Genomic DNA, 26,410 nt, shown 5'->3' on the forward strand with positions numbered 1-26,410 from the left:
TTGACGACGCCACATAAATGGAATAGGTACTAGCTAGCTTAATAGTTAATATTTGCGCACTAGCTCTGCATATTCAGCTAGTGTGTGTGCGCGATTGACTGGATTAACCTCACGTCAGTTACGTGCATTGAGTGCCTTTCTGACAGTAGATACGACCTCTCTGTTACCTAGCAAGCTAAGGAACTGGCAGTGGATCAAACCATTGTGAGGCAAAGGGTGGGGGGGTTGCAATCTTTTGAAACTTAAAAACGCGCCATTAAGTGTCTATAATCAGCACAATTGCTTTCATTGCGTATTATTAATATTATTTAAATTACAGAGTTATGTTTCAGTGATATATTGGGGGGGACAAATCATATTTTTCCCAGGATGGGGGGGTCGTGTCCCCCCCGGGATTTCCGTCCCTGGACATGCTGCCGTTTTATCAGTCAAACTACCTCAAGTGGCAGTTTAGAATTACTCTCCAATCTAAGTTTTTATTGTTTTATTTGTTTTTATTCACTGAGCAACAGGCTTAACATGAATCTAGGTTTTAAGTGAAAACTTAAATTAGAGGAAGGATTTAACTTGGATTAATTTAAAACTAGGTTTAAAATGTGGTGCAACAAGATTAAAGATAAACCTTGACTTAACCCAGTTTAAGAGTTAATCCATGTTGGTGCAACCCACCCTCTATGTTTTTGTCTGACTTTTGGGGGAGTGGTCAAAACAGCAGCTGTGTGTAAAACAGTTACAGAAAATGTTGTTGATGGGGTTACTAAAACAACTGTAACATTTTTATCAGAATATCATTTTTGTTCAAACGCCAGATTTGAGTAACAGAGAAGTAGACGAAGACGTAAACGCTCGAACTTTTTGTCTAAATTGTTGCAAAGTGGTTAAAGTAAATGATATGCATCAAAAGTTGGATTGACAGTGGATGGAAGTTGGAAGTGATCATGTCACAATGGGGAGCTTTAGAATGTCGAGGAAATGCCATGAAAGTGGATGAAGGTCAAAAAGGACAAAAAGTTTCATATTTAAAAAAGTAGAAAATATATCAAAAAGTTGTATTCAAGCAACTTAAGTGTGACCATTCTACACGTGATAAAGTTTGAACGGCGTTTCTAGATTCAACTGTGTAAGTGTAACGATTGCGTCGCCTGGTTCACCAACTACTTCTCTGATAGAGTTCAGTGTGTCAAATCGGAGGGCCTGCTGTCCGGACCTCTGGCAGTCTCTATGGGGGTACCACAGGGTTCAATTCTTGGGCCAACTCTTTTCTCTGTATACATCAATGATGTCGCTCTTGCTGCTGGTGAATCTCTGATCCACCTCTACGCAGACGACACAATTCTGTATACTTCTGGCCCTTCTTTGGACACTGTGTTAACAACCCTCCAGAAGAGCTTCAATGCCATACAACTCTCCTTCCGTGTCTCCAACTGCTCCTAAATACAAGTAAAACTAAATGCATGCTCTTCAACCGATCGCTGCCTGCACCTGCCCGCCTGTCCAGCATCACTTCTCTGGACAGTTCTGACTTAGAATTTGTGGACAACTACAAATACCTAGGTGTCTGGTTAGACTGTAAACTCTCCTTCCAGACTCACATCAATCATCTCCAATCCAAAGTTAAATCTAGAATTGGCTTCCTATTTCGCAACAAAGCATCCTTCACTCATGCTGCCAAACATACCCTCGTAAAACTGACCATCCTACCAATCCTCGACTTCGGCGATGTCATTTACAAAATAGCCTCCAATACCCTACTCAACAAGCTGGATGCAGTCTATCACAGTGCCATCCGTTTTGTCACCAAAGCCCCATATACTACCCACCACTGCAACCTATACGCTCTCGTTGGCTGGCCTTCGCTTCATAATCGTCGCCATACACATTGGCTCCAGGTCATCTACAAGACCCTGCTAGGTAAAGTCCCCCCTTATCGCCGCTCACTGGTCACCATAGCAGCACCCACCTGTAGCACGCGCTCCAGCAGGTATATCTCTCTGGTCACCCCTAAAGCCAACTCCTCCTTTGGTCGTCTCTCCTTCCAGTTCTCTGCTGCCAATGACTGGAACGAACTACAAAAATCTCTGAAACTGGAAACACTTATCTCCCTCACTAGCTATAAGCACCAGCTATCAGAGCAGCTCCCAGATCACTGCACCTGTACATAGCCCATCTATAATTTAGCCCAAACTACTACCTCTTCCACTACTGTATTTATTTATTTTATTTATTTTGCTCCTTTGCACCATATTATTTATATTTTAACTTTGAACTTTCTTCAAATTACAAATCTACCATTCCAGTGTTTTACTTGCTATACTTTATTTACTTTGCCACCATGGCCTTTTTTTGCCTTTACCTCCCTTATCTCACATCATTTGCTCACATTGTATATAGTCTTATTTTTTTTTCTACTGTATCATTGATTGTATGTTGTTTTACTCCATGTGTAACTCTGTGTTTTTGTATGTTGTCGAACTGCTTTGCTTTATCTTGGCCAGGTCGCAATTGTAAATGAGAACTTGTTCTCAACTTGCCTACCTGGTTAAATAAAGGTGAAATAAAAAATAAATAAAAAAATAAAAGAGGAGTAGCGCTCTAAAGAAGAATTTCGAAGATTGAAGCTGGGGCTTTTGCTTCTCAAGCCCCACAATAATAATAAGCAGTCAGAAATAATTCTTACAATATTTAAGTGCATAGCTGCGGGAAATAGGGGTGACGAGAGTGCTGCAGCACACCGTGGAAATCCCCCCAAAATGTTTGTGATACATATTTTCTTTACAAAAGTTGTGCACTAGGCATTTACTAGTCATGTATTAGCGGACCGATTTAGCTGTCTGTAGCGCGAGCAAAAAATGACCTTTCACAAGCCACACTAATAAAATGGGTACCTTACGGTAGCCTCTAGTGTTGCGACACCTGTTGTAGTTTCATTCTAGTATCCACAACTCCCCACATGGTGGCGAGGAAGTACAAGTCCGGGTACCAGTCTTTTTAGCGAATATTCCACTCCAGTCCATTCCAGTCATTTGCCAAAGAATCATTTGACCAATGATTGGAGTGGCAAGGAGTGGAACGTAATAAAAGCTGAACGGAGATGGCAATCATGCAAGGCAAGTATTGAGACGTGATAAAATAACCATGTGAATTTTTATAGGACTACACCCCTGGTTCCACTAGGGCTCAAATCAGAAATTAGTCTCTTGGCCAATGTTCATCCACCAGCATAATACTTTTGAATTTCGATGACACATAGGCCTACAATTTAGGATAATTGGTTACACTATGTGAGTGTCTTCTATTGAGCTGTTATTGTGAATGTCATTGACCTGGTTCAGATAGATTATTTATGGTGTTAGTGTGCAGTGAGTGGGCAGGCAGAGGCAGGTCTATTGGCCAAGGCCTACATACACAGAAATATGCTTGGTACAAAATCTGTCTTTTATTCATAATCTCTTGTAGATGCAGGATAATACTGCGCTAACATTGTATGAATAGCTGCTTATCTCTATCAATCCCCTTTCAAGCCAATTGCAGCATTGCTTGTTCACCATGGAGCCATTAATAACTTCGAACTGTGTAATGTGAGTATATTGGACACCATTTTGCATTTGGGTAAAAAGGCAAGCCTTTTTTAAAGTGCACAAAGCCCATAATATTGACCATCCAATTCAGACCCTGGCATTGGGCATTAGGCCAAATGATTCACATGGTTAAATACATGATACAGAAAAAGCATAGAATAAAATATACAACTCTTCGATTAACATAAGTACAATTTCAAGTTCTAATTGAGAGAGTCTACTTCAGTTATCAATACGGGACCCTCCCTCTGTAGAAACCTTCCCGACAGAGCAATAGGCCTAATTGATTGCATCATATTTATTGTAGGCCTACATGTGCTGATTTACATTATCAAGCTATCTGATCAGACGGAGCTTGAGTAAAAAGAGGGATAATTACCTGGGGTAAAGTTCACAGTTCGTGACGCGTCGCGCTGAGTAATACCTTGGCTCCATGCCATTATTCAAATAATGACGCGTCAAAGTTGCTTAAGCTTCCTGGTCTACGTGGCATGCCATAAGTGTTTGGCAACTGGAGTTTATTATTCGGTGATATAGTGTAGTGATGACTGTGATCGATAATATACCCTCTCTTATCCTTCAAAGCACTGTGCGTAATAATGTGGCCAAATTGATCACTGTGCGCTAAAGCGCATGTGCCATGCTTTTTTTGTGTTCGTGTGTGTCCTGTCAGAGAGAGTCAGATACAGTGCCTGTCATTTCCTTGATGCACTCATTGGTGTGTCCCTATAAAGTGTCACAACCTTTGGTGGATTACCCCGGTTATGTGGAGCATCATTAGGTGTTGAAGTACCACTCACGCTCTCTCATCCTTGTCTTCGAGGTATCCACCTGCAGGAACAAGGTCCCTCTGACTGGAACAGTTCAGGAACTTGTTGAATGCAAATATATCAGCATCCAAAGCAACTCGAAGAACAACTTTTTCAAACATGCCCTCTTTAATATTATCGGATCTTACACTTGCGCCTGCCTCTAAAATACATAGTATCCATGTGTCTAGAGAGCCCACCAACATGCTATTCTCATCTTCTTCCACATTTCTAATGTTTTCATTGATGACGTCTCTGCTGGTGAAGGGACTGGAGGCTGCGACCACCGCAGGGACCACGCCTGGCTGCGCGTCTTGTGGCATTCCGCCGATGGAGAAGGATTCGGAGCAGAGGCTCCTGGTTGAGATAGCCAAGCAACAGATATTGAACAAGCTGCACCTGAAAGAGAGACCGAACATCACCTCGACTGTGTCCCGCGCTGCGCTTATCACGGCTCTCCGCAAACTGCACGCGGGGCGAGTCAGACCGGACGGCACCATTGAACTTGAAATTAAGATCAATGATACAAAAGATCAGGGATATGAAATAGTGAGCTTCGCAGAAATGGGTAAGTTAAGTTATTTTGAACATTATAGTGTAGCCTACACTAGTGTCACTATTGTTTACTTTCTTATGGACTTTATTGGGCGTTTGGTTATTACCTCCAATGTAGACTACTGACTGAATCGAATGCGCTTTTGGAAAAATTGAAATAAGCCATGTCAATTAAAATACTGAGCTCAGACATTTACATTGAAACCCTGACTTGAGAACTGGGGAATATCAAGGTAGGCCTACAGATGTCTAATCTTAACTTGATCACTATTTTGTTGGCAATCATTTTCCAGATGCGTCAGGAAATTCAAATGAACTTAGTGATTCAACCTGGTCTCAGAACATTTTGTATTATTCTGTACTTAAATTGAAGACCCTCAATTTAGTTTAATATGCTACCTTTCTTATTGTATTTATTAATCAGATGGCCATCCTATCCATGCTAGATTACAGAGATGTAATTTATACATCGGCAGGAAAGGGTGCTCTCGAGCTGCTAGATGTTCTTTAATATTCCGCCATCAGATTTGCCACCAATGGTCAATAAAGGACACATCACTGCACTCTATACTCCTCTGTAATCTCTGTATTTAATTTATGTTATTTTTACCTTTATTTAACCAGGTAGGCCAGTTGAGAACAAGTTCTCATTTACAACTGCGACCTGGCCAAGATAAAGCATAGCAGTGCGACAAAAACAACACAGAGTTACACAAACAAATGTACAGTCAATAACACAAACGAAAAATAGAAAGATCTATGTACAGTGTGTGCAAATGTAGAAGTGTAGGGAGGTAGGCAATAAATAGGCCATAGGGGCGAATATAATTACAATTTAGCATTAATACTGGAGTGATACATATGCAGATGACGATGTGCAAGTAGAGATACCGGGGTGCAAAAGAGCAAGAGGGTAAGTAATAACATGGGGATGAGGTAGTCAGGTGTGCTATTTACAGATTGGCTGTGTACAGGTACAGTGATCGGTAAGCTGCTCTGACAGCTGATGCTTAAAGTTAGAGAGGGAGATATAAGACTCCAGCTTCAGATATTTTTGCAATTCGTTCCAGTCATTGGCAGCAGAGAACTGTAAGGAAAGGCAGCCAAAGGAAGTGTTGGCTTTGGGGATGACCAGTGCAATATACCTGCTGGAGCGTGTGCTATGAGTTGGTGTTGCTATGGTGACCAGTGAGCTGAGATAAGGCAGGGCTTTACCTAGCAAAGACTTATAGATGACCTGGAGCCAGTGTGTCACGGGTGTCGTAGGGTAAAGACCAAGACGCAGCGGGAAAATATATACTCATCTTTTTATTTGGTGAAGAAGGGAAACACAATAAACGTATTCAAAACACAAACGAACTGGACAGTCTTGTCAGACACACAGCTAAACAAGCACAATCTCCCGCAAAAAAAAACATGAAAACAAACTCCTAATTATAGGACCCTCAATCAGAGGCAACAATAACCAGCTGCCTCCAATTGAAGGTCCAACATCAATTAACTACACATAGAAATACAAAAGACTAGATAGACTAACAAACCCCGGACTAATAAATCAAATACCCCCTCTACCTAAACACATACACAAAACACACCCTGAACCACATAAATCAAACACCCCCTGCCACGTCCTGACCCATCTACAATAACAAATAGCCCCTATACTGGTCAGGACGTGACAGTACCCCCCCCCCCCCCAAGGTGCAGACCCCGGATGCACCTCACACAAATAACCCCAAAATAACCCCCAAAAAATAAATCCCAAATCTAAAGGGAGGGAAGGGAGGGTGGCTGCCTTCACCGACGGCTCCTGTGCTACACCCCCCCAAACCTCCCACAGTGGAGGTGGCTTAGGCTCAGGCCTTAATCCCCTACCGGACCAAACCACCCCCACTGCATACCTCTGCCTGAGGCCAGTCACTGAAGACCCTGGACTGGGCTCTGGGAGCTCTGGATTGTAGGGCGACTCTAGGAGCTCTGGACTGTAGACCGACTCTAGGAGCTCTGGACTGTAGGCCGACTCTAGGAGCTCTGGACTGTAGGCCGACTCTAGGAGCTCTGGACTGTAGGCCGACTCTAGGAGCTCTGGACTGTAGGCCGACTCTAGGAGCTCTGGACTGTAGGCCGACTCTAGGAGCTCTGGACTGTAGGCCGACTCTAGGAGCTCTGGACTGTAGGCCGACTCTAGGAGCTCTGGACTGTAGGCCGACTCACTCGGTGTCGGACTGTAGGCCGTCTCACTCGGTGTCGGACTGTAGGCCGTCTCACTCGGTGTCGGACTGTAGGCCGTCTCACTCGGTGCTGGACTGTAGGCCGTCTCACTCGGTGCCGGACTGTAGGCCGTCTCACTCGGTGCCGGACTGTAGGCCGTCTCACTCGGTGCCGGACTAGACACTGTTACCGGACACTCTGGACGAGGTACTGTTGCCGGACACTCTGGACGAGGTACTGTTGCCGGACACTCTGGACTGGGACTGGGCTGACGCACTGAAAGCCTAATGCATGGGGCTGGTAGTGGAGGTACCAGACTGGGGACACGCACCTCAGGGCTAGTGCGGGGAGCAGGAACAGGACGAGTTGGACTGGGCTGACGCACTGGAAGCCTGGTGCGTGGTGCTGGTTTAGGAGACGCCAGACTACACACCTCAGGGTCAGCACGAGAAGCAGGAACTGGATACACCGGGACATGGGTAAGCACTGGAGGTCTGGAGCACACCTCTTGCACAACCCGTCCTGGCTGGATGGAAATAGCAGCCCTGCACAAGCGGAGTGCTGGTACAGTAGAGCAAGCGTAGGGTAGCCTGGGCCTAGGAGGCGCACTGGTGGCCAGATGCGCTGTGCAGGCATCCTCCTTCCAGGCTGGATGCCTACTCTAGCACGGCACTTGCGAGGGGCTGGGATCGCTCGCACCGGACTGTGCGTGCGAATGGGCGAGATCGTGCGCACTTCCGCATACTCCGGCGCTCTCCTCTCCAGTTGCTTCCCATAATAAGCACGGGGAGTTGGCTTGCGGCTCAATCCTGTCCCCGCCAAACTACCCGTGTGCCCCCCCCAAACAAAATTATTGGGGGTGCCTCTCGTGCTTCCCCATCGGCGCGTATAAAGCCTCATACCAACGCCACTCCGCCTTGGCTGCCTCTATCTCCTCCGGTGGGCGACGATATTCCCCAGCCTGGTGCCATGGTCCAGCCCCGTCCAGAATTTCCTCCAATGTCCATGATTCTACTAGGCATTGTTGCTGCTCCCTTCTCCGCTGCTTGGTCCGTGGTTGGTGGGAGATTCTGTCACGGGTGTCGTAGGGTAAAGACCAAGACACGGCGGGAAAATATATACTCTTCTTTTTATTTGGTGAAGAAGGGAAACACAATAAACTTATACAAAACACAAACGAACTGGACAGTCTTGTCAGGCATACAGCTAAACAAGCACAATCTCCCACAAAAAAAAACATGAAAACAAACTCCTAATTATAGGACCCTCAATCAGAGGCAACAATAACCAGCTGCCTCCAATTGAAGGTCCAACCCCAATTAACTACACATAGAAATACAAAAGACTAGATAGAACATAGAAAATATACTAACATAGAACATAGACTAACAAACCCCGGACTAATAAATCAAATACCCCCTCTACCTAAACACATACACAAAACACACCCTGAACCACATAAATCAAACACCCCCTGCCACATCCTGACCAAACTACAATAACAAATAGCCCCTATACTGGTCAGGATGTGACACAGTGGGCTTGGCGACGGATGTGTAGTGAGGGCCAGCCAACGAGAGCATACAGGTCACAGTGGTGGGTAGTATATGGGGCTTTGGTGATAAAACGGACGGCACTGTGATAGACTACATCCAGTTGGCTGAGTAGAGTGTTGGAGGCTATTTTGTAAATTACATCGCCGAAGTCAAGGATTGGTAGGATAGTCAGTTTTACGAGGGTATGTTTGGCAGCATTAGTGAAGGAGGCTTTTTGTGAAATAGGAAGCGATTCTAGATTTAACTTCCGATTGGAGATGCTTAATGTGAGTCTGGAAGGAGAGTTTACAGTCTAGCCAGACATCTAGGTATTTGTAGTTGTCTAGGTCAGAATCGTCCAGAGTAGTGATGCTAGTCGGGCGGGCGGGTGCGGGCAGCGATCGGTTGAAAGGCATGCATTTAGTTTTACTAGCATTTAAAAGCAGTTGGAGGCCACGGAAGGAGTGTTGTGTGGCAGTGAAGCTCGTTTGGAGGTTTGTTATCACAGTGTCCAAAGAAGGGCCAGATGTATACAGAATGGTGTTGTCTGCGTAGATGTGGATCAGAGAATCACCAGCAGCAAGAGCGACATCATTGATATATACAGAGAAAAGAGTCGGCCCGAGAATTGAGCCCTGTGGGCACCCCCATAGAGACTGCCAGACTTCCGGACAACGGGCCCTCCGATTTGACACACTGAACTCTATCAGAGAAGTAATTGGTGAACCAGGCGAGGCAGTCATTTGAGAAGCCAAGGCTATTGAGTCTGCCGATAGGAATGCGGTGATTGACAGAGTCGAAAGCCTTGGCCAGGTCAATGAAGACGGCTGCACAGTACTGTCTTTTATCGATGGCAGTTATGATATTGTTTAGGACCTTGAGCGTGGCTGAGGTTCACCCATGACCAGCTCGGAAACCAGATTGCATAGTGGAGAAGGTACGGTGGGATTCAAAACGGTCGATGATCTATTTATTAACTTGGCTTTCGAAGATTTAGAAAGGCAAGCAGGATGGATATAGGTCTATAACAGTTTGGGTCTAAGGTATCTCCCCCTTTGAAAAGGGGGATGACCGCAGCAGCTTCCCAATCTTTAGGGATCTCAGACGATACAAAAGAGAGGTGTAATAGGGTTTGCAACAATTTCAGCCGATAATTTTAGAAAGAGAGGGTCCAGATTGTCTAGCCCAGCTGATTTGTAGGGATCCAGATTTTGCCTCTCTTTCAGAACATTAGCTGTTCGGATTTGGGTGAAGGAGAAGCGGGGGGGGGGGGGGGGCAAGTTGCTGCAGGGGCTGCTGAGGTGTTGGCCGCCAGGTGGGGGTCGCCAGGTGGAAAGCATGGAAAAAATGCTTATTAAAATTATCAAATTTTTGTAGATTGTTGGTGGTGACATTGTTTCCTATCCTCAGTGCAGTGGGAAGCTGGGAGGAGGTGCTCTTATTCTCCATGGACTTTACAGTGTCCCAAAACTTTTTGGAATTAGTGCTACTGGAAGCAAATTTCTGTTTGAAAAAGCTAGCCTTAGCTTTCCTAACTGACTGAGTATATTGGTTCTTGACTTCCCTGAAGAGTTGCATATCGCGGGGGCTATTCGATGCTAATGCAGAACGCCACAGGATGTTTTTGTGCTGGTCAAGGGCAGTCAAGTCTGGGGTGAACCAAGGGCTATATCTGCTCTTAGTTCTACATTTTTTGAATGGGGCATGCTTATTTAAGATGGAGAGGAAAGCATGGGATGAGGTTAATATCCTTCCAGGATACCTGGGCCAGGTTGGTTAGAAATCCCTGCCCGCTGAAGTGTTTTAGGGAGCATTTGACAGTGATGAGGGGTGGTCATTTGACCGCGGACCCATTAGGCATGCAGTCAATGAGGCAGTGATCGCTGAGATCCTTGTTGAAGTCAGCAGATGTGTATTTAGAGGGCAAGTTGGTCAGGATGATATTTAAGAGGGTGCCCATGGTTATGGATTTAGGGTTGTACCTGGTAGGTTCCTTGATAATTTGTGTGAGATTGAGGGCATCTAGCTTAGATTGTAGGACGACCGGGGTGTTAAGCAAGTCCCAGTTTAGGTCACCTAACAGTACAAACTCTGAAGATAGATGGGGGGCGATCAATTCACATACGGTGTCCAGGGCACAGCTGGGGGCTGACGTGGGTCTATAACAAGCGGCACTGGTGAGAGACTTGTTTCTGGAAAGGTGGATTTTTAAAAGAAGAAGCTCGAATTGTTTGGGCACAGACCTGGATAGTAAGCCTGCAGAGTTCTGTCAATCTCTGCAGTAGATTCCTACTCCGCCCCCTTTGGCAGTTCTATCTTGTCGGAAAATTTTATAGTTAGGGAGTAATTCTGGAGCTCTGTCAGAGTGACCATCGGTTTCTTGTTCACCTCTTTGACCAAAGCCCTTCTCCACCGATTGCTTAATTTGGCCGTGCGGCCAGTTCTAGATGGTTCCAAACTTCTTGTATTTAAGAATGGAGGCCACTGTGTTCTTGGGGAACTTCAATGCTGCAGACATTTTTTGGTACGCTTCTGCAGATCTGTGCCTCGACACAATCCTGTCGTCTCAGAGCTCTACGGACAATTCCGTCAGTCTCATAGCTTGATTTTTGCTCTTACATGCACTGTCAACTGTGGGACCTTATATAGACAGGTGTCTGCCATTTCAGATCATGTCCAATCAATTGAATTTACCCCAGGTGGACTCCAATCAAGTTGTAGAAACATTTCAAGGATGATCAATGGAAACAGGATGCACCTGAGCTCAATTTCTACATTTCTAAAAAACAGTTTTGCTTTGTCATTATGGGGTATTGTGTGTAGATTGAGGATTTGTATTTATTTAATCAATTTTAGAATAAGGCTATAACGTAAAAAAATGAAAAAAGGCAAGGGGTCTGAATACTTTGCACTGTATATGGTAGTCGAGACATTGGAATAATTTTACGATTTCAATAGCATTAATGAAAATTAATTTCACCATATAATTTCATTTATATTTATTCATTTATTTAAAGTGCATTTTTGACAAAAGCTGTATCCCTTCTAGACAAAACTGGATTTACCCTCCTACTACCGAACCTGTCCTTTCCACTTTGAAGGGTATTTTCTTTTTTCTGGCCTGGCCCATTTTCCTCCCTCTCGGTTGTGCCGCTACAAGCTGTAAATAAACCCCCCCCCCCCAAAAAAAATAAATAATCGGATTTAACGCTGACCCATTGATCTAGTTTACATTAGCTAGCTACATGGTTGACACTGCAGCTAGCTATCTTAGCCAGTTTGGCAACCTAATGTGATAGCTAGTTAGCTATTGCCACACACATCCAATTAATCTGTTCACTCTTTATGCCAATGACAAGTTGGCTAGTTGGCCAACAAACAGATCATATGGGGAGTTAAAAACAGGAGATTAAATTTTGTCAGATTGTGGATTAGCCAAAACGAGTTAACTAGTCCTCGAAACACAATTTCAACAGCAGAAATATATCTTATAAATATTTATCTTACTCCAGAAATCTATAATATTACAAAGGCTGAAGGTAATTAAAGTGTAACTTTCTTTTGATCGCGTCTGGCTAAGAACCCAAGAACAAAAATATCCTCAGGAGAGAAGTGAGCGTGGTTGAGATAAAAACTTGGTTTGACGGACAACTTTGAGAGCCAATGGACTGAAGAGTTTTGATGACGAGCACTTTTGAATACATTTCATTGGTCAAGGGGTTGTGAAGCGTTCATACAGATGTAAAGGGGAACCAATAGTATCGATTAATGTGTAAAATTATTATTTTTCAAAATGGGTTAGGAGGTTTTCATCTGACATCTGACTATGTAACTGAAGTTATTTGGTATAATGTAACATAGTAAAAAGTAAATTGCTTCATTCAGAAATTACTTGAGTAAAATTACAGCCTTCAGAGAGTAACTAGAAAAGTACTAGTTCCATAAATTTAAAGGGCAGTAGTGGGCCAGATTTGAAGCCATGCCTACTCTGGCATATGTGTGCCATTGTCAGTGTCTGTACCCGCTGAACCTGAGATAACCATGAATTTATTTCGCTTATTGCTTGCCTTCAGTATATAATAAAATAATTTATCTAAAAAAAACAGATTTTCCCTAATGAAAAATACATCTTCCCCCTACAAACATTGCCAATTTATTATATTCCACATAAGAATTCACATGAGACCTGCTGTAGCCTGCACGTAGCCTACATAGGCTACTTGAACTGACACCCAGTGAACCGGTGGTCTAAGTTATTGTATAGGCTCCAAACATTGCTTCCAGCTGCCCCCTGGTGGCAATTCTAAATATTAAATGTCCATTAAAATCCTTCAGGATTATTTTCCTCCTGCGATTAAATATTAAGATCCGACATCTGTACCTCAAGCTTTAGCTCACTTCATTCTATTTGACCTCATTCCAATTGAAACGACGAATGATTTGATTTCAATTTTGAACCTGGATGACGTAACATAGTTAAGGTAAATCCAGGACACTTCAATTAGTGTGATATATTACGTATTTTGAGATTGTATCTTTGCTTAAATAAATAACATGCTGTAACTTTGTGACTTGTGAACTTATATGAAAAATATTGGCATCACTTAGAACTACCCTGAAAGACTGGTATGGGGTTACTGCAGGGCTGTCAAACTCATTCCATGGAGGGCCTAGTGTCTGCAGGTTTTTGTTTTTTCCTTTCAATTAAGCCCTAGACAACCAGGTGTGAGGAGTTCCTTACTAATTAGTGACCTTAATTCATCAATCAAGTACAAGGGAGGAGCGGAAACCCCAGAGACTCAGCCCTCAATGGAATGAGTTTGACACGTGGTTTACAGTAAATTATATATACACCTACGGGTATATTGTTTATTGTAATAAAATGACAAACCAATCCTCACACTCTGTGTCTTCTCTCTGTGATCTAGATGAGATGGACACTACTGGTGCCCAGCCACGCCTCACCTTCCACTTCCTGCAGGAGCAAGGCCACAGCATTCAGGTGCTCCAGTCAGCCCTGTGGCTGTACGTCCGCTCCTCTGACGCCCCTAACTCGGGGCCCCGCCCCACCGTCACAGCCCATATCTACCTCTCCGGGCCTCGGGAAAGCTTCTCCAACCGCACCCTCCTCCTAGAGAAGATCCTGGATGTGCAGAAGAGCAACTGGTACACCTTCCCCATTACACACACCCTGCAAGCGTTCATGGACGGGGACCAGCGGCTGCTACAGCTGGAAGTCACCTGCGCAGAGACTGGGTTAGACGGGGAGAATGGCGTTAGCCAGAACCTATGTGAGCTGGGTAAGACCATGGACATGGCCCACCAGCCGTTCATGGTGGCCCAGGTGCGGCTCCGCGAGGACCCCAAACACATCCTCCAGAAGAGGTCCCTGCAGTGCGGAGATGATGTTACGGTCTGCTGCAAGAAGGACTTCTACGTCAAGTTCAAGGATATCCAGTGGCAGGACTGGATCATAGCTCCAGAAGGGTACCACATGAATTACTGTATGGGCCAGTGTCCCCAGGCCCTGGCTGGGTCTCCAGGCATCGCGTCTTCCTTCCACGCTACAGTCTTCAGCCAGCTCAAAGCCAACGGCATCAACACAGCAGTGTCTTCCTGCTGTGTGCCCATCCAGCGCAGGCCTCTGTCTATGGTCTACTTCAACTCACAGCACAGCATCGTCAAGACCGACGTCCCTGACATGATCGTAGAGTCCTGCGGCTGTACGTAAAGAAAGAGAAGAAAGAGAAAGACAAGACATTCAGCTAGTTATGCTTTTAGTCTGAGAAGACTAGATTGAACGTGTCACACATGCACAGACAGATGCAAACACATACATACATACTTCACGATCATGCAGTATAGAATTTAAGATATTCCGTCTTCATCAATTCGATAGAGGGTTTTTGAACGCCAATAGTAGTACTGAGTGCTCAAAGGGTTTGTTTAGTCAATTGGTCATACACAGATAGCACACGACAGAAAGAGGAGAGAGATTCATATATCGCCTTTATTCCTTTTTGAAAATTTACTGTAAAACTACGAGCTGTTATTATTGTATTTCCTTTTATACTTTGTGTTTTGTATTACTGGTGAGCGTGAGGTGAGCTAAGAAAGACACAGTAAGATTTATGCAGTCAGTGCCTGGACCTAAGGGAAATGGAGCAGAGCTTACTCTTTTTCTTTGTTTCTTCCACACATATCCCACGTACATATCTGACTGAGAATGCCCATCATAATACAGTGCCATTGTATACAGTAGTGTAAAAAAAAAAAAAATCTTCATTTTAAAGTTGCCTTCTAGTCCATTACGAGTATAGCAACATACCTTGCAGAGCATTTGGACTTCCCCACTGTTTTGTCATTTAGAAGGCAAATTGGGTGTTCTGATTCTGAATTCTAAACTTTCTTGAGATCCACAGAGGAGCTACGTTCTAGAGACTCATGCAATTGCACTCATGCAATTCTGATGATTTATACAACACAAGACAGCAGTAAAAGCTTTAAAATAATCGGAATAGATCTCACTCCTGGGGAGCCACCCAGACAGGAGCAGATATCTGATGTGGATAGGTTAAAAATTGGTTCATCAGCATCTGCACTGTATTATTTGCTCAGATAATCAGTTAGGCAACAGCCTGGCTTTGACGGCATGAACTCAAGGTTATTACTCAGCTGTACAAGCAAACATTTAGCTATTGCCACAGTGTCAGCGAACGTGAAGGTCCATGAAACACATAGGTCAGCAAGCATGTGCATGCTCCAAGGAACATTGGAGTTTGCATTTTCCAAAATCTAAAGTTTAGGGCTGATGCACATTAGATTAATCCATTCAAGCAAATAAAGTATCTGTCTATCTTTGTTTTCGTGCTATAATGTTTACACTAAATGGGTATAATGTGTGTGTATGATAAGTTTAAAGCTGAAACCGCTTTGCTGCTTTCTTAATGGTGTTCATCTGTGTGTGGTTGGCAGTAACAGTGTATACTGTACTGTAGACTTTCCTACCCTACCCTGGACTGTGGCGCAAATGTCCCCATATTGCATTGCAGTATGATATGCTAGCATGGCCCTCAGGATCCTATAGCAAACACTTCCTGGCTCTTAGAACATTAGAATGATAGAACATTATATTGTTTTTCTGCAAGCACTTCCTGTCCTCCTGTCCTAGAGCTTAATGTATGTCACGTTGAGGAGCCATCCTTCCATAGGGAACATGTACTGCAGTCTGGAATGTACCATGATGATAACTAATACCGTTGATTGTGAGACCAAAAAGTGAAAGTTTTTCCAAACAGAAAGCCTCACATAACTTTCATGATTGGCAATGATTTCTTCATGAGCACTTTATCGGCTTACTGTATATTTATGAGATTCTGCAGCAGGTTGTTCTCTACTGCCTTTTCCTATTTTTGGCACTCAAGTCACTGCATGTTAAAAACAATGATAATGGCAAAAATATTGTTATCAGGTTATTTTCGTAAGCCCTTGCTTTATCTACAGTGTGTGGCCCTTGATATAACTTCATATTGTATCTGTGGTAAACAGAATTTCTCTATACTGTAACTGGATAATGACACCAGCAATTTGATTGAATATCAATTCCAGTAGATTCTATTGTCATTTTATATTACATGATATTTTGAATAATTTGTATTAATAAATGTTATTTTTTTATATGTCTTATTGTACTGTATTCCGTAATTCTATTGAAAATGTATTTTAAACAAAACAAATAAATATTTTTGACTTGACACTGATGACGTTTTTGATTTCTCAAGGAGTTGCACTTCCTGTTTTAAATGCTTACAAAGAACAACACAACCCTGCAACTTAAAAGGGAAATTCTAAAATATTTACATGTGGACTTATTTTCACTCTTTCTGTCCTTGTAGTTTTTTTTGTATTTTGTTTTGTTACATAGAAAATTGGTTGTCCACATATTGCTGAGTCATCACTTACCTTTTTGACTACAATGCGTTATGAAAATGTTTAAAGCATGTTACAAAAAACAAACTCTAAACTCATATTACATCAGAATCCCATTCTGAATGATTTCTATGCACTCAATTTTGTTTAAAAAAAATATCCACTGTCCCATAAATCAATATTTGCATATTTTTGTTATTATTGTAAACAGTATCATTCAAACATGGATTTATGGCACAGTGGAATAGATATATTTTTTTATTGACAGCAAAGACATCATTCAGAATGGGATGATGTAATATGAGTTGGTGTAGAGAATTGTAGTGTTTTCTAATACGCTTTAGACATATTTGCATATAGCATCATAGTCAATGGTAAGTGATGACTCGGCAACTTACCATTTAATGTTTACACAGCTATGACTTCAAACATATTCATCAAAATACAAAATTCTAAGCCACTCTCTTTGAAAAGACAGTAACACAATTCAACTTCCCACATTTAAACTGCAAAGTACTATGACAGTGATTGGATTTATTTGTGTATATATATATATATATATATATATATCTCTCTCAAAAACGAAAATCAATAGTGTCTGAAAGGCAAAGAGCGTGTTTGCCCGGACAAATACTGGAAGTGGTTTTATGGACCATCTGTGTTTGTCAGGTAAATAGTTCCCATATTTCTGGCACCCAGCAGCCTCTGTGAGCATATCATGCATCCGCCCGCACCCGGCCCCAAAGGTCAGAGAGAAATAGGTTACGGTCAGCACGTAAATGCCCTGGCGAAGGCCGAAAGGTTGAAAAGTTAGAATGATAAAACTTGGAACAGTTGACGCGCTCAGTTTGCTGGAGTTTCCGAAAGTTTATCTGGTATGTAGTAGTGTACTGTTTCATATCACACCAAGTTCTCTACAATCATATGCTCTTCAAAATACACAGTTGGATACATTGGTAATATATACTGAACAAAAATATGAACGCAACATGTTACAATTTCAAAGATTTTACTGAGTTACAGTTCATATAAGTGTAACCGATGTGAAATGGCTAGCTAGTTAGCGGTGGTGCACGCTAATAGCGTTTCAATCGGTGATGTCACGCTCTGCGACCTTAAGTAGTTGTTCCCCTTGCGCTGCAAGGGCCGTGGCTTTTGTGGATGCTTTGTGGGTGTCAGTTGTTGATGTGTGCAGAGGGTCCCTGGTTCAAGCCCAGGTTGGGGCGAGGAGAGGGACGGAAGCTATACTGTTACATAAGGAAATCAGTCGACTGAAATAAGTAAAATTAGGCCCTAATGTATGTATTTCACGACTAAGAATACAGACATACATTTGTTGGTCACAGATACAAAAAAAAGGAAGGGGCATGGATCAGAAAACCAGTTAGTATCTGGTGGGACCACCATTTGCCTCATGCAGCGTGAAACATCTCCTTTGCATAGAGTTGATCAGGCTGTTGATTGTGGCCCTTTGGAATGTTGTCCCACTCCTCTTCAATGGCTGTGCGAAGTTGCTGGATATTGGCTGGTACTGGAACACGCTGTCGTACACGTCAATCCAGAGCATCCCAAACATGCTCAAAGAGTGACATGTCTGGTGAGTATGCAGGCCACGAAAGAACTGAGGCATTGCGTACAGATCCTTACGACATGGGGCCATGCATTATCATGTTGAAACAGCAGGTGATGGCAGCGGATGAATGGCACGACAATGGGCCTCGGGATTTTGTCACGGTATCTCTCTGCATTCAAATTGCCATCGATAAAATGCAATTGTGTTCATTGTCCGTAGCTTATGCCGACCCATACCATAATCCCACCGCCATCATGGGCCCTCTGTTCACAACGCTGGCATCAGCAAACCACTCGCTCACACGACGTCATACACGTGGTCTGCGGTTGCACGAACTGCCAAATTCTCTAAAACATCATTGGAGGCGGCTTATGGTGGAGCAATTGACATTAATTTCTCTGTCAACATGGACATTCCTGCAGTCAGCATGCCAATTGCAAGCTTCGTCAAAACTTGAGACATCTGTGGCATTGTGTGGTTTGACAAAATTTCACATTTTAGAGTGGTCTTTTATTGTCCCCGGCACAAGGTTCACCTGTGTAATGCGGAATCATACTGAGTCATGCTGATCATGATTTTCTTTTAGTTTTTTTGTGTGTTTTATTTCAACTCATGAAACATGGGACCAACACTTTACATGTTGTGTTTATATTTTTGTTCAGTGTCTTTCTTTTGCACTGAAAATCAAGGGGGAATTCCGACCCAAGTGAAATTGAATATAATTGCCTTTTTATACACTTTTCTCTCTACGCTTCTTCTGACCTTGACTTTATTCCCTCATAATTCCACCACCTTTGCGCACAAGGAATAAGGTGGAGCGACCTGTTGGTTCCAAGTGGAACAACATCTACTTTATTTTTCCCGATAGAAATAACACCATTCTTCATGCACTTTAAATTACAAATTGATAAGAGCCTGAGCTATTGATAAGAGCTAGGTAAATGAGTAAGCCATTTGGATACATATTTTTTTATTTAACCTTTATTTAACTAGGCAAGTCAGTTAAGAACAAATTCTGATTTACAATGACGGCCTACATGTAATGACGACCTACATGACATTCTAGACGATTCTGTGCTTCAACTTTGTGGCAACAGTTTGGTGAAGGCCCTTTTTTGTTTCAGCATGAGAATGATGAGTTACTATTTTGAATCAGCTGTGTAGTGCTAGGGCAAAAACCAAAACGTGCACCCAGGGGGACCCCTAGGTCCAACTTTGGGAAATCCTGTTGTAGATTATTTAGGCAAATTTTGGTCTGAGTTCCATAATGATTCAAATAGGCTAGATGTCCCAAATTATTGCACAATGTTAGCATAACATGATCCACTAATGCAACCCTCAGGAACAACTACACAGACGTGACAGAGGAAAGAAAGGTCAGCGGAATGGAATGATGCAAAATGTAGGCTACAATTCAAGGAAACTATCAGTAAGTGACAGTTATGAATGTATGTGGGTATTACTGATGGTGGATTCCGATACTGGCTAACATTTAACATGATACAAATTGTAAAATAAAACAGAGAAAAGCCTGGGCATATAATAAAAACATTTTAAAGTGCACACATCAACTCGGCAGGTCTCCAAATTTCATCCACGCAAATTATGAGGGCACTCAATTACAATTCGGAAATAACGGCACAGATATTTATAGCCTACTTGTTGAAAAAGGGCCGCAATACATGTCATTTGTATATGATTTTCAGTTTACTTCCATATGACTGGTTTCACATTAGTCTCCAGTGATCATAACGAAAAATAATCTAAAACAATTGCTATGTGTATTTACAATCCCCTTCTACAAATGGATTACTCATTTACCTGTAGCTCTTATAAATTAATCAATTACAGTGCGTAGAGAATGCTCTTATTTCTATCTGAAAAAAAGAAAGTAGAGGCTTTTTCAACTTGGGACTGGCATCTTTGCTCTAACTTATTCATGGTTTCCTCTCACTTAAAGGTGGTGGAATTTTGAGGGAATTAAGTCATGGTCAGAATACGGAGTATCTGTAGACACACCTTCATTTCTTTGATCTCCACTCCACGCCGAATGAATAGCTGGTGAATAGCACACTATTCTCATGCTTAAACTGAAGGTCAGAATACGCATAGAGATAAAACATTCCATTACGAGCGCTTAACTAGGGTCGTAATCCCCCCCTCCCCCCATTTAAAAAGTATTGTTGAGTGATGCAAATTCCATACATTTTACATGTCAATAATAAATAATCACTTTGGGATAAACATATGTTAAATAATAACATGAAAACCATCTGTGCCCATCCAGTTGGCTGTGCTGTATGTGTTCTTCAGTTTGAGGACAGTAGCTTTATGTTGACATGTGAGGCATTCACTGCAGGAGTAGCCTACACACTGCCCCAGGAAGTGAATTCATGAAAAGTAGATAAGGCGCCAGTGGAAACAAACTTAGTGACTCACTGATATACTGACACACTAACCCAGAGACCCACAACACCGTGACACTAAAACCCTAATCCTAATCCTGGCCGGCAGCAGCACTCTACTTAATCTCCAACGCAAATCCCTAATACAGGGTTTAGATGTCAGCCGCAACCTGTATACAGGATGTATCCCTTCAGGTGACAGATACTGTACATAGTAAATCAAGGAGAGATGGAATGATAAAATAGGTTTCCATCTAATTGGCAAAAGATCTATGTGAATATTCTAAATTCTTGATGAAACAATATGCGCATTTTCCCACCAGAGAGTGATTTATTGTGGATAAAAGGCTGTAGGCCTACGTGATGACTTACCAGTCAAAAGTTTGGACACACCTACTCATTCAAGGGTTTTTCTTTATTTTTACTATTTTCTACATTATAGAATAATAGTGAAGAGATCAAAACGATGAAATAACACATATGGAATCATGTAGTAACCAAAAAAGTGTTAACTTCTTTGGGAAAGGGGGGCAGTATTGAGTAGCTTGGATGAATGAGGTGCCCAGAGTAAACTGCCTGCTACTTAGGCCCAAAAGCTAGAATATGCATATAATTAGTTGATTTGGATAGAAAACACTCTGAAGTTTCTACAACTGTTTGAATGATGTCAGTGAGAATAACAGAACTCATATGGCAGGCAAAAACCTGAGAAAAAATCCGACCAGGAATTGGGAAATCTGAGGTTTATAGTTTTTCAAGTGATTGCCTATCCAATATACAGTGTCTGTGGGGTCATATTGCACTTCCTAAGGCTTCCACTAGATGTCAACAGTCTTTAGAACGTTCTTTCAGGCTTCTACTGTGAATGGGAAAAGAATAAGAGCTATTGGAATCAGGTGTCTGGAAAAATGCCATCCTCTCAGTCACGCGCACGGGCGTGAGCACGAGCTCCCTTCTCTTTCCTTTATGAAGACAAAGGAATTGTCCGGTTGGAATATTATTTATGATTTATGATAAAAACATCCTAAAGATTGATTCTATACATCGTTTGACATGTTTCTACGAACTGTAATGTAACTATTTTGACTTTTCGACTGGACTAAACGTGCGCTCTTGTGAATTTGGAATGCTGGACTAAACGCGTGAACAAAAAGGAGGTATTTGGACATAAATATGGACTTTATCGAAACAAAACAAACATTTATTGTGGAACTGGGATTCCTGGGAGTGCATTCCGATGAAGATCATCAAAGGTAAGTGGATATTTATAATGCTATTTCTGACTTTTGTTGACTCCACAACATGGCGGGTATCTGTAAGGCTTGTTTTGGAGACTGAGCGCTGTACTCAGATTATTGCAAAGTGTGCTTTCGCCGTAAAGCTTTTTTGAAATCTGACACAGTGGTTGCATTAAGGAGAAGTTTATCTTTAATTCTATGCATAACAGTTGTATATTTTATCAACGTTTATGATGAGTATTTCTGTAAATTTATGTGCTCATTCACCGCCCTTTTGGAGGAAAAACATTTCTGAACATTACATGCCAATGTAAAATGGGGTTTTTGGATATAAATATGAACTTTATCGAGCAAAACATACATGTATTGTGTAACATGAAGTCCTATGAGTGCCATCTGATGAAGATCATCAAAGGTTAATGATTCATTTTAGCTGTATTTCTGGGTTTTCTGACGCCTCTCCTTGCTTGGAAAATGGCTGTGTGATTTTTCTTGTGTAGGTGCTGTCCTAACATAATCTAATAGTATGCTTTCGCCGTAAAGCCTTTTTGAAATCGGACACTGTGGTTGGATTAACGAGAAGTTTATCTTTAAAATGGTGTATAATACTTGTGTGTGAGAAATTTGAATTATGAGATTTCTGTTGTTTTGAATTTGGCGCTCTGCTATTTCACTGGCTGTTGACGCTAGCGTCCCACATATCCCAGACAAGTTAAATCAAAATCGAGTTTATATTTGAGATTCTTCAAAGTAGCCACCCTGTGCCTTGACAACAGCTTTGCACACTCTTGGCATTCTCTCAACCAGCTTCACAAGGTAGTCACCTGGTATGCATTTCAATTAACAGGTGTGTCCTGCTAAAAGTTAATTTGTGGAATTTCTTTCCTTCTTAATGCGTTTGAGCCAATCAAGTGTGTGGTGACAAGGTAGGTGTGGTATACAGAAGATAGACCTATTTGGTAAAAGATGAAGTCCATATTACGGCAAGAACAGCTCAAATAAGCAAAGAGAAATGACAGTCCATCATTACTTTAAGACATGAAGGTCAGTCAATCCAGAAAAATTCAAGAACTTTTAAAGTTTTTTCAAGTGCAGTCGCACAAGCCATCAAAACACTATGATGAAACTGGCTCTCATGAGAACCGCAACAGGAAAGGAAGACCCAGAGTTACATCTGCTGCAGAGGATAATTTCATTAGAGTTAACAGCCTCAGAAATTGCAGCCCAAATAAATGCTTCACGGCATTCAAGTAAGAGACACATCTCAACATCAACTGTTCAGGGGAGACTGCCTGAATCAGGCCTTCATGGTCCAATTGCTGCAAAATAACTATTACTAAAGGACACCAATAAGAAGAAGAGACTTGCTTGGGACAAGAAACACGAGCAATGGACATTAGACCGGTGGAAATCTGTACTTTGGTCTGATGAGTCCAAATTTGAGATTTTTGGTTCCAACCGCTGTGTCTTTGTGAGATTTTAGTAGGTGAACGGATGATCTCAGTGATTTATTTAGAATTCAAGGCACACTTAACCAGCATGGCTACCACAGCATTCTGCAGTGATACGCCTTCCCATCTGGTTTGCGCTTAGTGGGACTATCATTTATTTTTCAACAGGACAATGACCCAACACAACTACATTGTAAAGTGTCTGTGTGTAGCTGGTGAGATGAGTCAGGCGCAGGACAGCAGATAAGAGTAAAGAAAGCAATTTTACAAAAAATATATCACAATACACATCGTAACTACATGGCCAGCAGCGCCAGCAGCGCCAGCAGCACCAGCAGCGCACCGACACCGACCCCGGGGACGACCCAGAGGACGAGGCGCAGGGCGATCCGGGTGGAGACAGGGGAAATCCCGCAGCAATGAAGGGTCCAAGAGGTCCTCCACCGGCACCCAGCATCTCTCCTCCGGACCGTACCCCTCCCACTCCACGAGGTACTGAAGGCCCCTCGCCCGAAGCCTCGAGTCCAGGATGGCTCAAACAGCATACGCCGGGGCCCTCTCGATGTCCAGAGGGGGCGGAGGAACATCCCGCACCTCAGACTCCTGGAGTGGACCAGCCACCACCGGCCTGAGGAGAGACACATGGAACGAGGAATTATTACAGTAATCTGGGGGAAGCTGTAATCTATAGCATACCTCGTTCAGTTTCCTCAGGACTTTGAATGTCCCCACAAACCGCGGACCCAGCTTCCGGCAGGGCAGGCGGAGGGGCAGGTTTTGGGTCGAGAGCCAGACCCGGTCCCCCGGTGCGAACACCGGGGCCTCACTGCGGTGGCAGTCGGCGCTCGCCTTCTGCCACCTCACGGTCCGTTGCAGGTGCACATAGGCGGCGTCCCAGGTCTCCTCAGAGCGCTTAACCTCTTGCATCTAGACGTTCCGCTAACCCGTTCCGCCAGCGGAACCCCTAGCCAACAGCCAATGGCATCGCATGGCGCGAAATACAAAACCAACTAAAATACCACAATAAAATTTTCTCAAACAATCAACTATTTTACACCATTTTAAAGATAAGACTCTCGTTAATCTAACCACATTGTCCGATTTCAAAAAGGCTTTACAGCGAAAGCAAAACATTAGATTATGTTAGGAGAGTACATAGACACAAATAATCACACAGCCATTTTCCAAGCAAGCATATATGTCACATAAACCCAAACCACAGCTAAATGCAGCACTAACCTTTGATGATCTTCATCAGATGACACTCCTAGGACATTATGTTATACAATACATGCATGTTTTGTTCAATCAAGTTCATATTTATATCAAAAACCAGCTTTTTACATTAGCATGTGATGTTCAGAACTAGCATACCCACTGCAAACTTCTGGTGAATTTACTAAATTACTCATGATAAACGTTGACAAAATACATACCATTTATTTTAAGAAGTATAGATACAGAACTCCTTTATGCAATCGCTATGTCCGATTTTAAAATAGCTTTTCGGCGAAAGCACATTTTGCAATATTCTGAGTACATAGCTCGGCCATCACAGGCTAGCTATTTTGACACCCACCAACTTCGGGGTCACCTAAACTCAGAATTACTATTAGAAAAATTGGATTACCTTTACTGTTCTTCGTCAGAATGCACTCCCAGGACTTTTACTTCAACAACAAATGTTTTGGTTCCAAATAATCCATAGTTATATCCAAATACCTCTTTTTTGTTCGTGCGTTCAGGTCACTATCCGAAGGGTAACGCGCAAGCGCATTTCGTGACAAAAAATGTCAAAATATTCCATTACCATACTTCGAAGCATGTCAAACGCTGTTTAAAATCAATTTTTATGCTATTTTTCTCGTAAAATAGCAATAATATTCCAACCGGGCAACGTTGTATTCATTCAAAGACTGAAAGCAAAAAATGGAGAAGTCTCGTGAACGCGCATCTCCAGTCTCACTGTCCCCAGGCTGACCACTTACAAACTCTGCTCCTATACTTTGCCCAGAGACAGCAGACACCCCATTCCACTTTCTGGCGGCTTTAGAGAGCCAATGGAAGCCTTAGAAAGTGTCACGCTACAGCACAGATGCTTTAAATTTGACAGAGATGCAAAAGAAGGACAACAAATTGTCAGACAGGGCACTTCCTGCATGGAATCTTCTCAGGTTTTGGCCTGCCATATGAGTTCTGTTATACTCACAGACACCATTCAAACAGTTTTAGAAACTTTAGAGTGTTTTCTTTCCAAATCTACTAATTATATGCATATTCTCATTTCTGGGCAGGAGTAGTAACCAGTTTAAATTGGGTACGTTTTTTTTCCGGCCGTGAAAATACTGCACCCCTATCCCAAAGAAGTTAAACCATTCGTCCACCGCAGGAGCTTCGATCTCGCTCTGATGCCAAGGTGCCAGAACCAGCTGATACCCCAGTGCGCACTGGAAGGGAGAGATGTTAGTGGAGGTGTGGCAGAGTGAGTTTTGGCCCATATCTGCCCAGGGGATGAACACCTCCCACTCCCCCGGCCAATCCTGGCAATGTGACCGCAGAAACCTACCCACATCCTGGTTTACTCTCTCCACCTGCCCGTTACTCTCGGGGTGAAAACCTGAGGTGAGGCTGACCGAGACCCCCAGACGTTCCATGAACGCTCTCCAGACCCTGGACGTGAACTGGGGACCCCGATCAGAGACTATGTCCTCAGGCACCCCGTAGTGCCGGAAGACGTGAGTGAACAGGGCCTCCACAGTCTGTAGGGTCGTAGGGAGAACGGGCAAAGGGAGGAGATGGCAGGACTTAAAAAAACGATCCACAACGACCAGGATTGTGGTGTTGCCCTGTGAGGGGGGAAGATCCGTCAGGAAGTCCACCTACAGGTGCGACCATGGCCGTTGTAGAAGGGGTAGGGGTTGTATCTTACCTCTGGGCAGGTGCCTGGGAGCCTTGTACTGGGTGCACACCGAGCAGGAGGAAACATAAACCGTCACGTCCTTGGCCAAGGTGGACCACCAGTACTTCCCACTAAGGCAACGCACCGTCCGACCGATGCCAGGATGACCAGAGGAGGGTGACGTGTGGGCCCAATAGATCAGACGGTCGCGGACAGCAGACGGAACG

At 43.0% G+C, this 26,410-nt stretch overlaps 1 protein-coding gene across 1 annotated transcript; it reads left to right on the forward strand.

Annotated features, from left to right (window-relative positions):
- Nucleotides 1-4,097: 4,097 nt before the first annotated feature.
- On the forward strand, nt 4,098-16,442 carry LOC115151072 (inhibin beta C chain-like). Its single transcript, XM_029695030.1, has 2 exons — nt 4,098-4,955; nt 13,617-16,442. The coding sequence occupies exons 1-2, from the start codon at nt 4,508-4,510 to the stop codon at nt 14,417-14,419; spliced, it is 1,251 nt and encodes a 416-aa protein (XP_029550890.1). The 5' UTR covers nt 4,098-4,507; the 3' UTR covers nt 14,420-16,442.
- The last annotated feature ends 9,968 nt before the right edge of the window (nt 16,443-26,410 follow it).

The sequence above is a fragment of the Salmo trutta genome, chromosome 16, assembly GCF_901001165.1.
Source record: "Salmo trutta chromosome 16, fSalTru1.1, whole genome shotgun sequence".
Classification (NCBI taxonomy): domain Eukaryota; kingdom Metazoa; phylum Chordata; class Actinopteri; order Salmoniformes; family Salmonidae; genus Salmo; species Salmo trutta.